This window comes from Danio aesculapii, chromosome 2 (assembly GCF_903798145.1).
Source record: "Danio aesculapii chromosome 2, fDanAes4.1, whole genome shotgun sequence".
Lineage (NCBI taxonomy): Eukaryota > Metazoa > Chordata > Actinopteri > Cypriniformes > Danionidae > Danio > Danio aesculapii.
In genome coordinates, this window is record NC_079436.1 from 6,964,933 (window position 1) to 6,978,375 (window position 13,443).

General features: G+C 35.9%; 1 protein-coding gene across 1 annotated transcript in view; it reads right to left on the minus strand.

Moving 5' to 3' along the window:
* Positions 1-13,443, minus strand: part of usp33 (ubiquitin specific peptidase 33) — a 64,056-nt gene that overhangs the window by 13,555 nt on the left and 37,058 nt on the right. Inside the window, exons 17-21 of the mRNA XM_056471806.1 lie at positions 12,066-12,246; positions 9,013-9,139; positions 5,527-5,696; positions 1,822-1,903; positions 1,628-1,736 (exon numbers count right to left, since the gene is read on the minus strand). Coding sequence (XP_056327781.1) covers positions 1,628-1,736; positions 1,822-1,903; positions 5,527-5,696; positions 9,013-9,139; positions 12,066-12,246 — 669 coding nt within the window. The remainder of the gene's footprint in view (positions 1-1,627; positions 1,737-1,821; positions 1,904-5,526; positions 5,697-9,012; positions 9,140-12,065; positions 12,247-13,443) is intronic.

Genomic DNA, 13,443 nt, shown 5'->3' on the forward strand with positions numbered 1-13,443 from the left:
ATATTCGTTCATTTTAACCACTTCAGGAGGTAGTCTTGGAAGCATTCCAGATAAAGCTGGACAGGTCTAAATGCATCTGGTTGTTCAAATGACATTTACTTTACAAAATTTTCCTTCTTCCAAAATGTAAAAAACTGAAATATGTGAAAGTTGCTACGCTATATGACACAGTCATATATACCAGCACAAATGCAACATGAAACACGATGCAACAGATGACAGTTTAGGATGTCTGTTTAATTTAATTAATTGTTTTTTCTTTGTTTTATTCTATTTGTTGATCAGTCATTAACTGTTAAATGATCAACTTGGAATGTTAAAGGGGACCTATTATGCAAAAAAAAATCACTTTATAAGAAGTTTAAACACAGTTAAATGGCAACTGTCTGTGACTTTAACAAAGTCCCTTTAAGGCAAGTCATTTAATTCGGCAGCCATCTTTAAATGCCCTTTTTGGCAGTATGCTTAGGCAATCTCTCTGAATGGGGAAACATCAAATTCTCCAAAACTGTTTGCCAGGTTTACGATTACATTACATATTTGGAATCACCAATATAATTAAACAGCGGCTGTCTCATTAGTTTCGTTTCTAAACATTCAAATCAAACGAAATCTGCATATTTTTAGGTAAACAAGCGAATGCACTTGAGCACTTGAAAGGAACGGGATCACAACACCAACCTCATTTATGGCCGTTCTGCACATTATCATCATCTGGATAATGCTTTGTCAGATCGCGCTGCTCTTCTTAAGTAATTCACAACTTGGACTTGATGGTGAATTTCCTCCAGAAATGACATATTCTTTCGTTTACAAGTTTTTGGGCATTTACTGACATGTGATGTGCGTTTGACAGGGTGGACTGTACCTCATGTTTGTTTCATACAAATTACAAAACCAAAAAACTTTTGTTTTCAAATGTAGTGGATTCATTTAAAAGTACATATTTCAAGCTTTATGTGGATATATTTCTTATGTCTGTGAAGCAAGTGTTCGTTTGTTGACCACCAAACTGTCATAAAAGCATACGTCTGATCTGAGCTTCTCCCCGGAGAAACGTCAGTCTTTATCGATCGATGATTGGCATCTGTACTAGTAGGTGGGGCTTCATTCCCCATATTGACCGTTACACTTTTCCCCATTCAAAACTATACGAGTGACATGTCTTGTGTATTCTAGTGTCTTTGACTAGAATTTTTAACCAGCTTCTTACGGTAACATTAGTTAATTTTATTTTTTATAATCAGAAAATAAATCCGCCGAAACATTTTGATTGACATTCTCCCTTTGTGCGTGTCATCAGAGGGGAAAAGCCTCGCCCATTAATGACGACCTCTCCCTCATAAACATTGGACGTTAGTCTTGTTTTTGAATTTGCCACTATGCTGACACATAGCATTTGTAGCTCCGCCCTCTAAATTGAATTTAAAGCGACTGACACCACAATGGCACAATTAGGATCAAAGCCTAAAACGGACAGTTTCAAAAATGTATTAAACTTATTTGTGTGGCACTTTGATCGGAAACCTACACACTCAAGTCTTATTTGAGATCTTGTAAAAAGTGGCATAATAGGTCCTCTTTAATATCAAATGACAGCAATAACAACATCAGCTGCAGCTCTTACCCGAACAAACATGTCCAGCTCATTCTTGCGTCGTTTCTCCAGCTTCTCAATCTCATTCTGGCAGGTGTGGCAGACATACAAGTGATTGACGGCAGGTCCACCTCCATACCTACAAACAGTGAGCCAACAATCAGCATTTAATAAAAACCTGAACTCGCACAGGAAGCCAGGAAAAGAGCAGTGACAACTCTTACCTGCTATAGAGGTGGTCCCACACGTTTTGGGGAATCATCAAAACAAGATCATCAATGTACGCAGCCTTATTTGGCGGAATACCTGTTAAAATAGAAAAATAAAACAAGGTTTCGAGTTAGATTTTTGCTACTCAATATGACAATTAGGGATCTTTTCCATAAAAGTTATCATGAAACTGCATTGAAGAAGATTCATAAATAACTAGAAGCTAAAGCTCAGTGGTTAGCACTGTAACAGTGCTAACCACTGAGCTACCATGTCTCCATTATTCATATTTCTTTATTTTTATTTTATTTTATAAAAGCACTGAGTTTTATACAGTTATACTGTAAAAATTGAATAGATTTATTTTTCTTTTACAGTGTTTGATTTGTGGGTGAGTAAAGTACAGTAAATAATATTACTGTTGAACGGCTGATAATAAAAATGTCAGATAATAATGCTCTAGCTCAGTGTTTCCCAACCCTGTTCCTGAAGGCACACCAACAGTACACATTTTCAACCTCTCCCTAATCAAACACACCTGAATCAACTTATCATAACATCAGAAGAGACTCCAACACCTGAAGTTAATGGGTCAGAAAAAGGAGACATCCAAAATATGTACTGTTGGTGCGCCTCCAGGAACAGGGTTGGGAAATACTGCTCTAGCTCACTGTATGTATTTGTTCATGTTTTATTAAAGGGCACCTAGGTTAGGGCTGCTCGATTATGGGAAAAATCATAATCACGATTATTTTGGTCATAATTGTAATCACGATTATTCAAAACGATTATCAGTTAAAGTCAAAATTATTCGCCCTCCTGTGAATTTTTTACAAAAGAAACATTTCTCAAATTATGTTTAACAGAGGAATTTTTCACAGTATTTCCTATAATATTGTTTTCTTCTGGAGAAAGGCTTATTTTTTTTATTTCAGCTAGAATAAAAGCAGGTTTAAATATTTGGAAACCTATTTTTAATAGCTCAATATTATTAGCCCCTTTAAGCAATACATATTTTTGATTGTCTGCAGAAGGAACTACTGTTATACAATGACTTGCCTAGTTAAGCCTTTAAATGTCACTTTAAGCTGAATACTAGTATCTTGAACAATATCTAGTAAAATATAATGTACTGTCATCATAGCAAAGATAAAAGAAATCAGTTATTAGAAATCAGTTATTAAATATGTTATGTTTAAACTGTGCTTTAAGCATCTTCACTGTAAGAATAAAACTTTAGCTACAAAAGTCCTTCAGTCAAGAGCAGTGAGGGACTTTCTCCTTTTGTTGTTTGATTAATAATAAAAACAGGTGGCAGCAGGAATATTGCGCGCTGTCACTTTAAGAATAGTGCGGCTCTGATATGGTTTCTCTTTCACATGTCTTTTGATTCTCAACTTGTTTGTTTATTACACAAATGAGGGTTAATATGAATAATCACTAAACACCGCGCTCTGACACACATTTGCATGCATTTGACCATTAAAGCGCTCGCATTAAGATGGCGTTAAATGTGTGTGTGCTCTGCTCGTCTCCGAGCCTGTCCGAGGCTAATCGCGACGTGCACACACAGAACAGCATGTGCTCTTTCGCGCTTTTCAAAATATGAATGATTCGAATGTTCATCAATGAATGATGCGCATCCCGTGCTGTAAAAGTTACATTACAATACATGCTTTTAGTCATTTTCACATAGAACTGAGCTTTGCAGAGCAACAAATGTGTACAACTGGAAAGGGGTGGTATATGATGCAATACTCGTTTATCTCGATCAATGGTTTTTCATAATCGTTAGAAGCCAAAATCGAAATCGAAACCGGATTTTTGATTAATTGCACAGACCTAACCTAGATTATTTTTTCCAGATTTAAGAGAAGTCTTTTGGGTCCCCAGAAGGTGTCTGTAAAGTTTCAGCTCAAAACACCCATTTATTTCTTATATTATTTATTATAGCTGTCTGAAGTTTCTGTTTTATAGCTGGTAAAAGCATGTTGCTGTTTTTTTGTACTGCGCCTTTAAGGCTAGTCTCATTCGCTGCCCTCGGCTGCCACAGGAAGCAGATCTCACGTAACTTTTGTAAGAAATACTACAGTAAGAACGTTACCAATCAGTATTTGATGCATTTGTTGTGGAGTTGCAACGATGAGTCACACAGTTCAAAGTTGAACAAAGTTCACACGCGCACACACACACAGCGAAGACACACAGTGCAGACACACACACACACATAGCGCAGACATACACGAACACACACACACACACACATACAGTGTGCGCATTTAGCTTTGCACGTATATGTGACAGGATACAGGTTAATATCCACTGCTGTATGGATCTGTTGTTATGATGTACAAAATAAACCTGATTTACTTTCACCCCCAGAGCAAATGCGTGACTGCTGTCTGTGTGTGACAGTCTTACTAGCCAATTGAGTGAGCACACTTTCGTTCTGCCCAATCAGAACTGCGCAACCGAACTATGTGAAACACCCACAATAAAAAAAAAAAACAGGAAATCGTGAACGAGTGGGATGATGGCGTCTGCTGCTTTAGAAGCATTAATAGATTCATTAATATCAGAGAAAAACTGCACCTCAATAATATGGGAATATCTTGGTTTTAAAGTCACAGACACCAAACAAAACCAGGTCAATTGTAAAAGCTGTCGCAGAATTGTTGCCACAGCACAAGGAAATACAACAACCAGCACCTAAAAAAGCGAGGAGTGTCTTGCTGAAAAGTTAACTAAAAGTACTGCCAGTCACACTCAATCTAGTAGCTAGCAACAGCAATGTACAATTTCAGAGTTGTTTGCTAATATAAGTTAATATCTTTGAAGGTCCTTTTTTAACTAACACTCACTGCATTTTAGCAGTAAGAAGCTGTGATAAAGATGACGCTAACCTACAAAATTAAATCGCTAATCAAATCGAAATCGCAATATGTCAAAAAAAGAATACATTTTTAAAAAGAAATTAGATTAGATAGTTTTCCCAAATCGCACAGCCCTAATTAGCTTAAAAACTAAATTAAATATGTAGGCTAATGGATGTCTTCAGTGGAGTGCGTACAACACTGTTTCCTTACTCCACTGAAGAGAGAAAGAGAAAGTAAAGAGGCCTAATGGAGGAGGCTTGTTCTTTATCCTTGCACAGCAGATAGTTTGTCTCGCTACGTAAATAGCAAATGCGCCATGACGTGACGTAACTGACTCTTAAAGGGAATGGTAGATGAGACTCTGATTGGTTTATTCTCAAAACACACCCATAACTCATTAAGAGAATAAGCACAACCCTGTTACACCATGCGCCGCGGTCCTTAAAATAGCACAAGTGGATTCAGACACACCCTTAGTGCTTTTGCGCTTTAGACTTTGCACCTAGATCGTTAAAAATAAAGCCAATATGTTTAAATGGTATAACAGCATGTTGGCTTGTAATTAATCAGATATTTTCTGTTAAACTTATTTGAATCTGTTCAAACTAGTGAGAAGAATTGAAGTAAAAGGCCTTTGAAATGCTTTCTGAGGACATTGACGTAAAATCGCTGATCTCAGACTGTAATTTCAAGTTACATTCAAGAGGAAGCAAGGAAAAAAACAGATATAATCACTGAAAGGGATGTTGGAGCACTTAACCTCCGTAACATTTCTGGAATTTAGCAATTACATTACTTCACAATGAGAAAAGTGCTAAAAGGCTTAATAAGAGGAGTCGTCACCTCCGTGGGCACACAGGAAGTCATGGTTGGAAATGGGTCCTGGCTCAGCGAAAGTTTTGAACTTGTTCAGCCACTGGCGGGAGATGTAGAACTGCAGGAGGCTTGGCTCCATCATGTTGAACAGACTGGTCACCTTCCTCCTCTCCTTCTGAGTCTCATCATTACTCTTCCTGTTACACACACACACACACACAAATGATATCAGTTCCACTTAGTGACTGTCAGCGTGCATGCTTCACAGCACAGAGATTTACAGTTAGACTCAAGGCCATTTTCCCTGCACAAAACAACCTTGAGCTTTTTTTGCTAAATAGCTGCATCATTGTTTTTACTTTGTACGCAATGCTAGGGGAAAATAAATAGGTAATAATCTTTAGTAAATCATGTGAAACAACATTTAACCATTTATCTCAAAAAAAAAAAAAAAAGTCTCAAATAGGCCCATAAAGGATATAAAGTGTAAAGTAAGTGTCAAAAAACATCATATTTTAACATTTTCATACGCCTTTACTGACATGTATTTATTTAAAGGCAGCATAGTGATGACTACCAAATATTCATTCATTTACAGGATTTTAAGCATTTAAAATTACAATTTGTTTACATAAATCTGTTTTTATAATATCTAAAATCTTTTATTTTCCATGCACCAAAGTCTTAATCTTTATAACTTTTGAACCGAATGGGCTACAATCAAAATTCTTTTCTCTCTGATTCCTTGGCTAAAGCCGATTCAAACTCACTCTATGACGTCATTTTCCATCATGAAATTTTTTTTCGCTATTTCATATTTTTCGTAAAACTTATTTGAACTAACTGGTCTAAAATTGAATCACATGATCTACAACCATGCGGACCTAAAGTTATGCAATTCAAGTTGATTAGGCGAACCGTTTTTGATTAACTTGTGAACAAATTTAACGAAGAGCTTGCGAAAAATTACCTAAGGTGTTATCTCCAAACACACCAAACTTTGTGTGTATTGTCACAACCAAAATCTGAATGGGCTCCAGCGTTTTGGCGCACTGCCCCCTAGTGCTCCGGAGATACCAAAAAAATTACTTTTTTGATTATAACTTCTAAACCCTTTGTCCACAATTCATAAAATTATCTTTACATCCGGTGGAGCATGCTGAGTCGAATGACGTCTGATTTTCCCGGGTCAGCCATTTTGGCCGTCGGCCATTTTGAATTATGTCAAAAGTTTCTATATTTTACGGACGCATTGACAAATGGTTATAAAACTCTGTATATATGTTCGGGACAGTGCCCTGAAGGTGCTCAAAAAGTTTCGTCACATCCCCATCTTATGGTCAAACGTTATAATGATATTTCTTAAAATGCTAATAACTTTTGACTTATTTTGCCTATTGTGATGAAATTTGTCTTGATACATTCCTTGGGTTGTCCTGAGAATTTCGATACCATTTAAGCCTTAATTAACTGAACTTCCTGTCCACCATCTAGCCTTAAGTCAAAAACCTACTTTTTCGAACTCTTCCTACATCGTTTGATCATCTTTAGATCATGCCGACAAAAAGTTATGGAATTTGAGTCGATAGGTGTAAGGGTTTTTGTTTATTGCACTAACAAATGTGATGGCATGATGCCAAACCACATCTGAGGCTGTATCTCTGCGAAAGTTAAAGATAAAGATTATAAATAAAGATAAAGACACCAACTGGCCACACTATAAAAATTTGGTGACAGCGCCACCTAGGATTTAAGAGTTATAAGACATTCATTAGCTATTATTAATGCTTATGCTTTATGCTTATATTTATTTATTTATGCTTATTTTGATTAAATTGGTCTCAAATTATTCCTTGGATCATGCCGACAACATAGATACCTATTATGCCATAATCTGCCAAACTTCTTGTCCACCATTTTGATTTTGCTCAAACCATTCTTTTTTTTAACTCCTCCTAAACTGTTGGTCCAATCTTCACCAAATTTGACTCAGATCATCTTCAAACCATGTAGACCAAGTTACAGAATTCATGTCGATAGACAAAACTGTTGTCATTTAGCATATGCGCAAACTTGATGTAATGTTGCCAGATTATATTGCAGGCTGAATCACTGCAATGGTTACAAGCAGTGCTTAATTTTTGAATTGTGAGGTCCCGAAACAGATCGGTGTAACGGATCCGGCCTGTTGCCCGAGGATGGAGAGGTGTCACGTGGATGAAAGGAAGCGGGGCGGGGGTGTCACGGACGAAAGTGAAGAGAGTTGGGGAGTCGCAGATGAAAATGAAAGTAACCAGTGGACTGAGGAGGAGGGCGGCTGAGGAGGGGGATCAGTAAAATGAGGTGCCGGATCCGGTGTGTTCCGGCAAAAATGAAGCCCTAGTTAGAAGTATTGAAACCAAACTTAATGTGTGTGATCTAGACCTGACTTTGACCAAACTACCTCAGTTTGTGCCACCTTCTGGGTAAAATTGACAAACAACTAAATTCTTTCAATAGAAATCATTCAAAATTGATCAAATGACTTTTGGTTAGTTTTGTCCATTGTCATGTGACTTGTCTTGCAGATTCCTTGTACTATACAAAGAATATTGATATAATTTATTCCCTAATTGACACAACTTCCTTTTTGCTGCCAAAAAGTTATAGAATTTTCCTGTTGCCTTGCTTGTTTATGATGTTGCTGCTTGGCCCCGATAATTGCTGCTTGCAGCAATATTTATTACTGTTATTATTATTATTATTATTATTATTATTATTATTGTTGTTGTCTGACTGATCATTACATCCTTGGATAAATTAATTTGAAAGCATCCTTGATTAAATTATGTAATTTGAAAACACATAAAACTAACTCTAATATCCATATATCCTATAATACATGCATATAATAACAATAATTGAAATCCGTTTGATCTGCGGTGCTCAAAAGCAGAAAAGCAAAGCTCTACAAGCTGAACTTAGCAGGTCTGACTTTTTTCCCCACAATTTTAAAGACTTTCAAACAAAACAGAATCCCATTAACAAAAATGTAATGTATGGCTTTGTTTAAGTTAACAAAGAATGTTTGAACTTATTTTTTCATTCTTCATTAATGGCATTCAACAATTGATATATCAATGGGTTTTCAATTGTTGATAGACAAATCAATATATTTTCTTGTGTGTATAATATATAATAATGCGTATATAATGTTCTGCAGACTGTTGTAATAGATTAAGAATCAATTTAGAAAATAAAAAACATGTGTACTTTCTATTAATCAAATTATTGGAAGCCAGAGGAAGAAAGTCTAGATTAAATTAAAATATTAAATAAATTAAATACTTTTACCACAAATAGCATAGTTTCCTGACAATTAACAGTTTATGAGTGAATTTTGTGTGTGTGTGTGTGTGTGTGTGTGTGTCTGTGTCTGTGTCTGTGTCTGTGTCTGTGTCTGTGTCTGTGTCTGTGTCTGTGTCTGTGTCTGTGTCTGTGTCTGTGTCTGTGTCTGTGTGTGTGTGTTCTCACTTGTAAAACAGCACATATGCCTCAGCATTTTGGACACAGGACTCCGAAACTTCAGTAACGCTCTGGTCGTCAAACTCGTACCACAGCTGGTTCAGCTCATTCCGACAATAGGCAATATAGTGGCCACCTTAAACAAAATAAAAAGAACATTCAATTATCAGCCTCATCTAAGCCTACAGCTCAACACACATGATCTGGAACACGAAACTTATGCATCATCAGACATTTTCTGTTCCCATTGCCCTGTCTTCTATTTCAATCAATATATGCAGCACAAAAAAGGAAGAGAGAAAGAGCATTCACCACCCGAAACCAAAAGGAAATTTATTCTGTGATTCAAAGCTTTTTAACAACTATTAATCTAGTCTTCAGAGTCATATGATCTTTTAGAATTATAACTGTAATTTGGTGCTAACAAAAAAAAATCTTATTTTCAATGTTTGTTTGTTTTTTTTTTGGTGGAAATGATAATAGTATTGTAAAGTTTGAAGTGGGGATGCATTATTATCAGCATGTAATCAGAATCGGCTGATTTCAGCATTTAAACTAATTAGTGTCATTAGCTATGTTTCCATCCAAAAATGCGAATGAACTTTATGCGCAAAACTGGATTATCGCATAAAAGACGTGCGAATAAAGCAGCGTTTCTATCCAACGAGTCAAAAATCGTCACTTCCTGATTAACTGGTGCCAAATATCAACAGTAAAAACGGAATTTGCTGCAGTAGGAGAAGCTGCATCAATCTTTTCTTCATCTAATAAATGAATTGCGCCTCCGAAGACAATCCTGACACTAAGCGAATGTGCGGTGGCGTTTGAAAGTGTCAGACGTGGAGCACAGACGCTCTTGATTCTGGAGGTAATTAACAATGTAATAACGCTAATACACAAACGGTAAGGCAATTTAGAATGACCAAAACAACAGTTCAGATGTTATACAATGTGCTCAGCCTTCTGGTTTGTCCATTTACACACATTTTTATCATCACATGATCTCTTATCACAAAATCACATGACCTTTTTTAATGCGCATACTGGAATTTGTTTGGTAAAAGTGTTTCCATCGTAGTTTATGCGCATCTTTTCTTAACGAATAAAAGTTTATCCTACTCAGTTATGCACATAGGTTTTTTATGCATATTTTCAAAATTGAAAAATGTGCATAAAAATAGGTGGATGGAAACATAGCTATTGATAATTATAAACATAAACAACAGTCTAAATATACAAACAAAAACAGATTTTGCATTAAAAAGGCCAAAATGATTCCAGTAAAATTAAATACATGTAGACTTAAATAATAGTATTGTATATTGGCCAACAGTTGAAATATACCGACATATCTGATATAAGCAAAAATCCAATATCGTGCATCCCTAGTTTAAGGTAAGATTAACTATTTATTTTTTCATCAAGCACAACATTTAAGTCCATATGTAGTCTTAAATATTGGGCAAAATTTGTTGAAATATATCGGCACATCGGAAAAAAGTGATATTGTGCATCCCTAGTTTAAGGTTAGATTTTTCTATTATTATTTTCTAGGGGTTTTTCACCTTTAATTTGGATAGGATAGTGGAGGTTACAGACAAGAAAGTACTGGGAGCATAAAGAGGGGAAGAGTCAGTAAAGGACATCGAGCAGGGAATCAAACTCAGGTCACCGTGAGCACCATGGTGCTTTATGGCAGAGCACTTAACCACTAGGCTATTGACACAGACAAGGTTAGATTTTTAACAATTATTTTTTTTTTTTTTCATCAAGAACAACATTTAAGTCTACGTGTAGTCTAAAAATTGGTGTCAGATATTGGCCGAAATCTGCTGAAATATATCAGCATATCGGATATCGGCAAAAATGTGATTTTGTGCATCCCTAGTTTAGGGATAGATTTTTTAAATAATTATTTTTAGGGTTTTTTCACCCTTTATTTGAATAGGATAGTGGAGGTTACAGACAGGAAAGTACTGGGAACAGAAAGAGGAGAAGGGTTGGCAAAGGACCTCGAGCCAGGAATTGCACTTGTCGCCGTGAGCACCATGGTGCTATATGTGGCGCATTTAACCACTAGGCTATTGGCACCAACAAGGTTGTATTTTCAGCTATTTTTTTTTTTTTTCATCAAGTGCAATATTAAAGTCTATATGTAGTCTTTAACACTGGCATCAGATATTGGGTAAAACATTTGTTAAAATATATCGGCATATCAGATATCGGTAAAAATGTGATATCATGCATAAGGTTAGACTTTTAACTATTTTTCTCAGCAAGGATGCATAAAACTTCCTCATAATTTGAATGACTTATAATCTTAGAATTTACAAAAGTTTTCTATTTTAGATAAATGCAGTTGATAATCCTGGAAGAAAAAAAAAACACAAGTTCGGCAAAAACATCATATAGCAAAAACAATATCAACACCATTATTACTAGTTGAGTACCAAAACTAATTCATAATAATTCATATAATTACTATCATAATCATGCTGATTTGGTCATATTTAATGATCAGCATAGTAGAATGCTTTCTGAATGCATTGAAGACTGGAGTAAAGATTGCTGAAATTCCAGTTTTCTTTTTCCATCCCTGAAATAAACAGCATTTTCACATATTTTCCAATAGTAATTTTAAGTTATTATGATTCCCCAATATTACTGTAATTTTAAATCATATAGACTTTGCATTTTAGGAATGACCAAAACAACATTTCAGATATTTAATTAATTTAATTTAATTAATGCCATCCCATTGAACCTATTTTTATCACATAATTTCTTTAAAAAATCTTTACTTTTTGATGCGCATACTTGATTTATTAATACAGTGTCTCCTTCATAGTTTATGCGATTTTTTCTATTTTTATCAGAAAGAAAGTTTATCCTATTAAGTCGTGCACATAAGTAATTAATACTTGTTTTCAAAAGTTATGCGCATCTTGCAGTTTCAATCAAGCATTTTTTATGCAATATTCCAAACTGCGCATAAAAATATGTGGATGGCTAATGACTAAAAACTTATATTAAAAGTTAAACTAAAGTTATAGTAAACTTACTGCTGGCAGTGCCATGGTGGCAGATGACTGACAGCAGGTCATAGGTGGTGGTCAGGGCAGAGCTGTCCTTGGCCAAGAAGGGCTGCATTTCGAGGCCTTCCAGAGGGAAGGACACATGAGTGCCGATTTTGGTGGAGAACATAAGTTCATGTCTGAAGCGCTTAAGATGAATGCACAAAATCTGTCAGGGAGACAGGAGACGGAAGACAAAATATTAACAAAGCAGGTACTTTTTCAAGTTTCAACAACAAAAACATGTGAAATTATGAAATTAAAATGGACTCTTCTTACTTTTATATCTATAGTGTAGAAACAATGTACTTCATTATTTTGTAAAATTTTATTTGCTCTCATAATCTTTGATCAAATACCATAACCTTCTCTCCCACTCAAAATGACTCCTTTACTTGTGGTCACATTGAATACGTATAGGGCGGGGCTATAAGGGCGTGTCTCATTTCCGCCCTGCTTAAGTCCATTCACACCAACAATACAAAACAAACAAACGGTCATAGAGCTGTCATAGTATTCTTGCCGCAGCAAGAGGAAATACAACAATCACCTAAAAAAAGCACCACAGGCGGCTATATGAGGAGTGTCTTGAAAAAAAGTCAACTGAAAGTATTGCCAGTGACACTCAATCTAGTAGGAAGCAACTGGAAAGTACAATTTCAGAGTTGTTTCAGCCACGGTATTTTTGAGTGTTCTGTTTTTTAAAGTTTTCTGTTCTGTGTTCTGTTTTTTATAATAAGCTACACGATCTCCCTAATTTGAGTTCAACTTGTTTATAAATTGTTGTTGTTTAAATACTTGTTTAAATACGACCTCCAAAGACTACGTCGAATAGTTCGGACTGCTGAGCGAATCACTGGTACAACCCTTCCTACTCCCCAAGAACTGTACTTATCCAGAGCGAGCAGAAGGGCTGCCAAAATCACTCTGGACCCCTCACACCCAGCACACTGCCTCTTTGAACTTTTACCTTCTGGTTGACGCTACAGAGCACTGCGCACCAGAACAGCCCGACACAGAAACAGTTTCTTCCCTCAGGCAATCCATCTCATGAACACTTGATGATAATAATTGCGAAACCAACATCACTACTTGCTTTACACTTTTATACACATATACACTTATTTAACAACACACTTTACATGCCAATTTGCACATAACAGCTGCACATATAGCGTTGTATATAGTAATAAACACATACATACACTTGTCAATCTGTATATTTGCACTAACTACTTACTTCGATTTTTTAAAATATATTTATTATCTGTTTTTTGTCCTGTCTCTGTAATCCTGTTGCACTGTAGAAGCTCTGTCACGAAAACAAATTCCTAGTATGTGTGAACATACCTGGCAATAAAGCTCT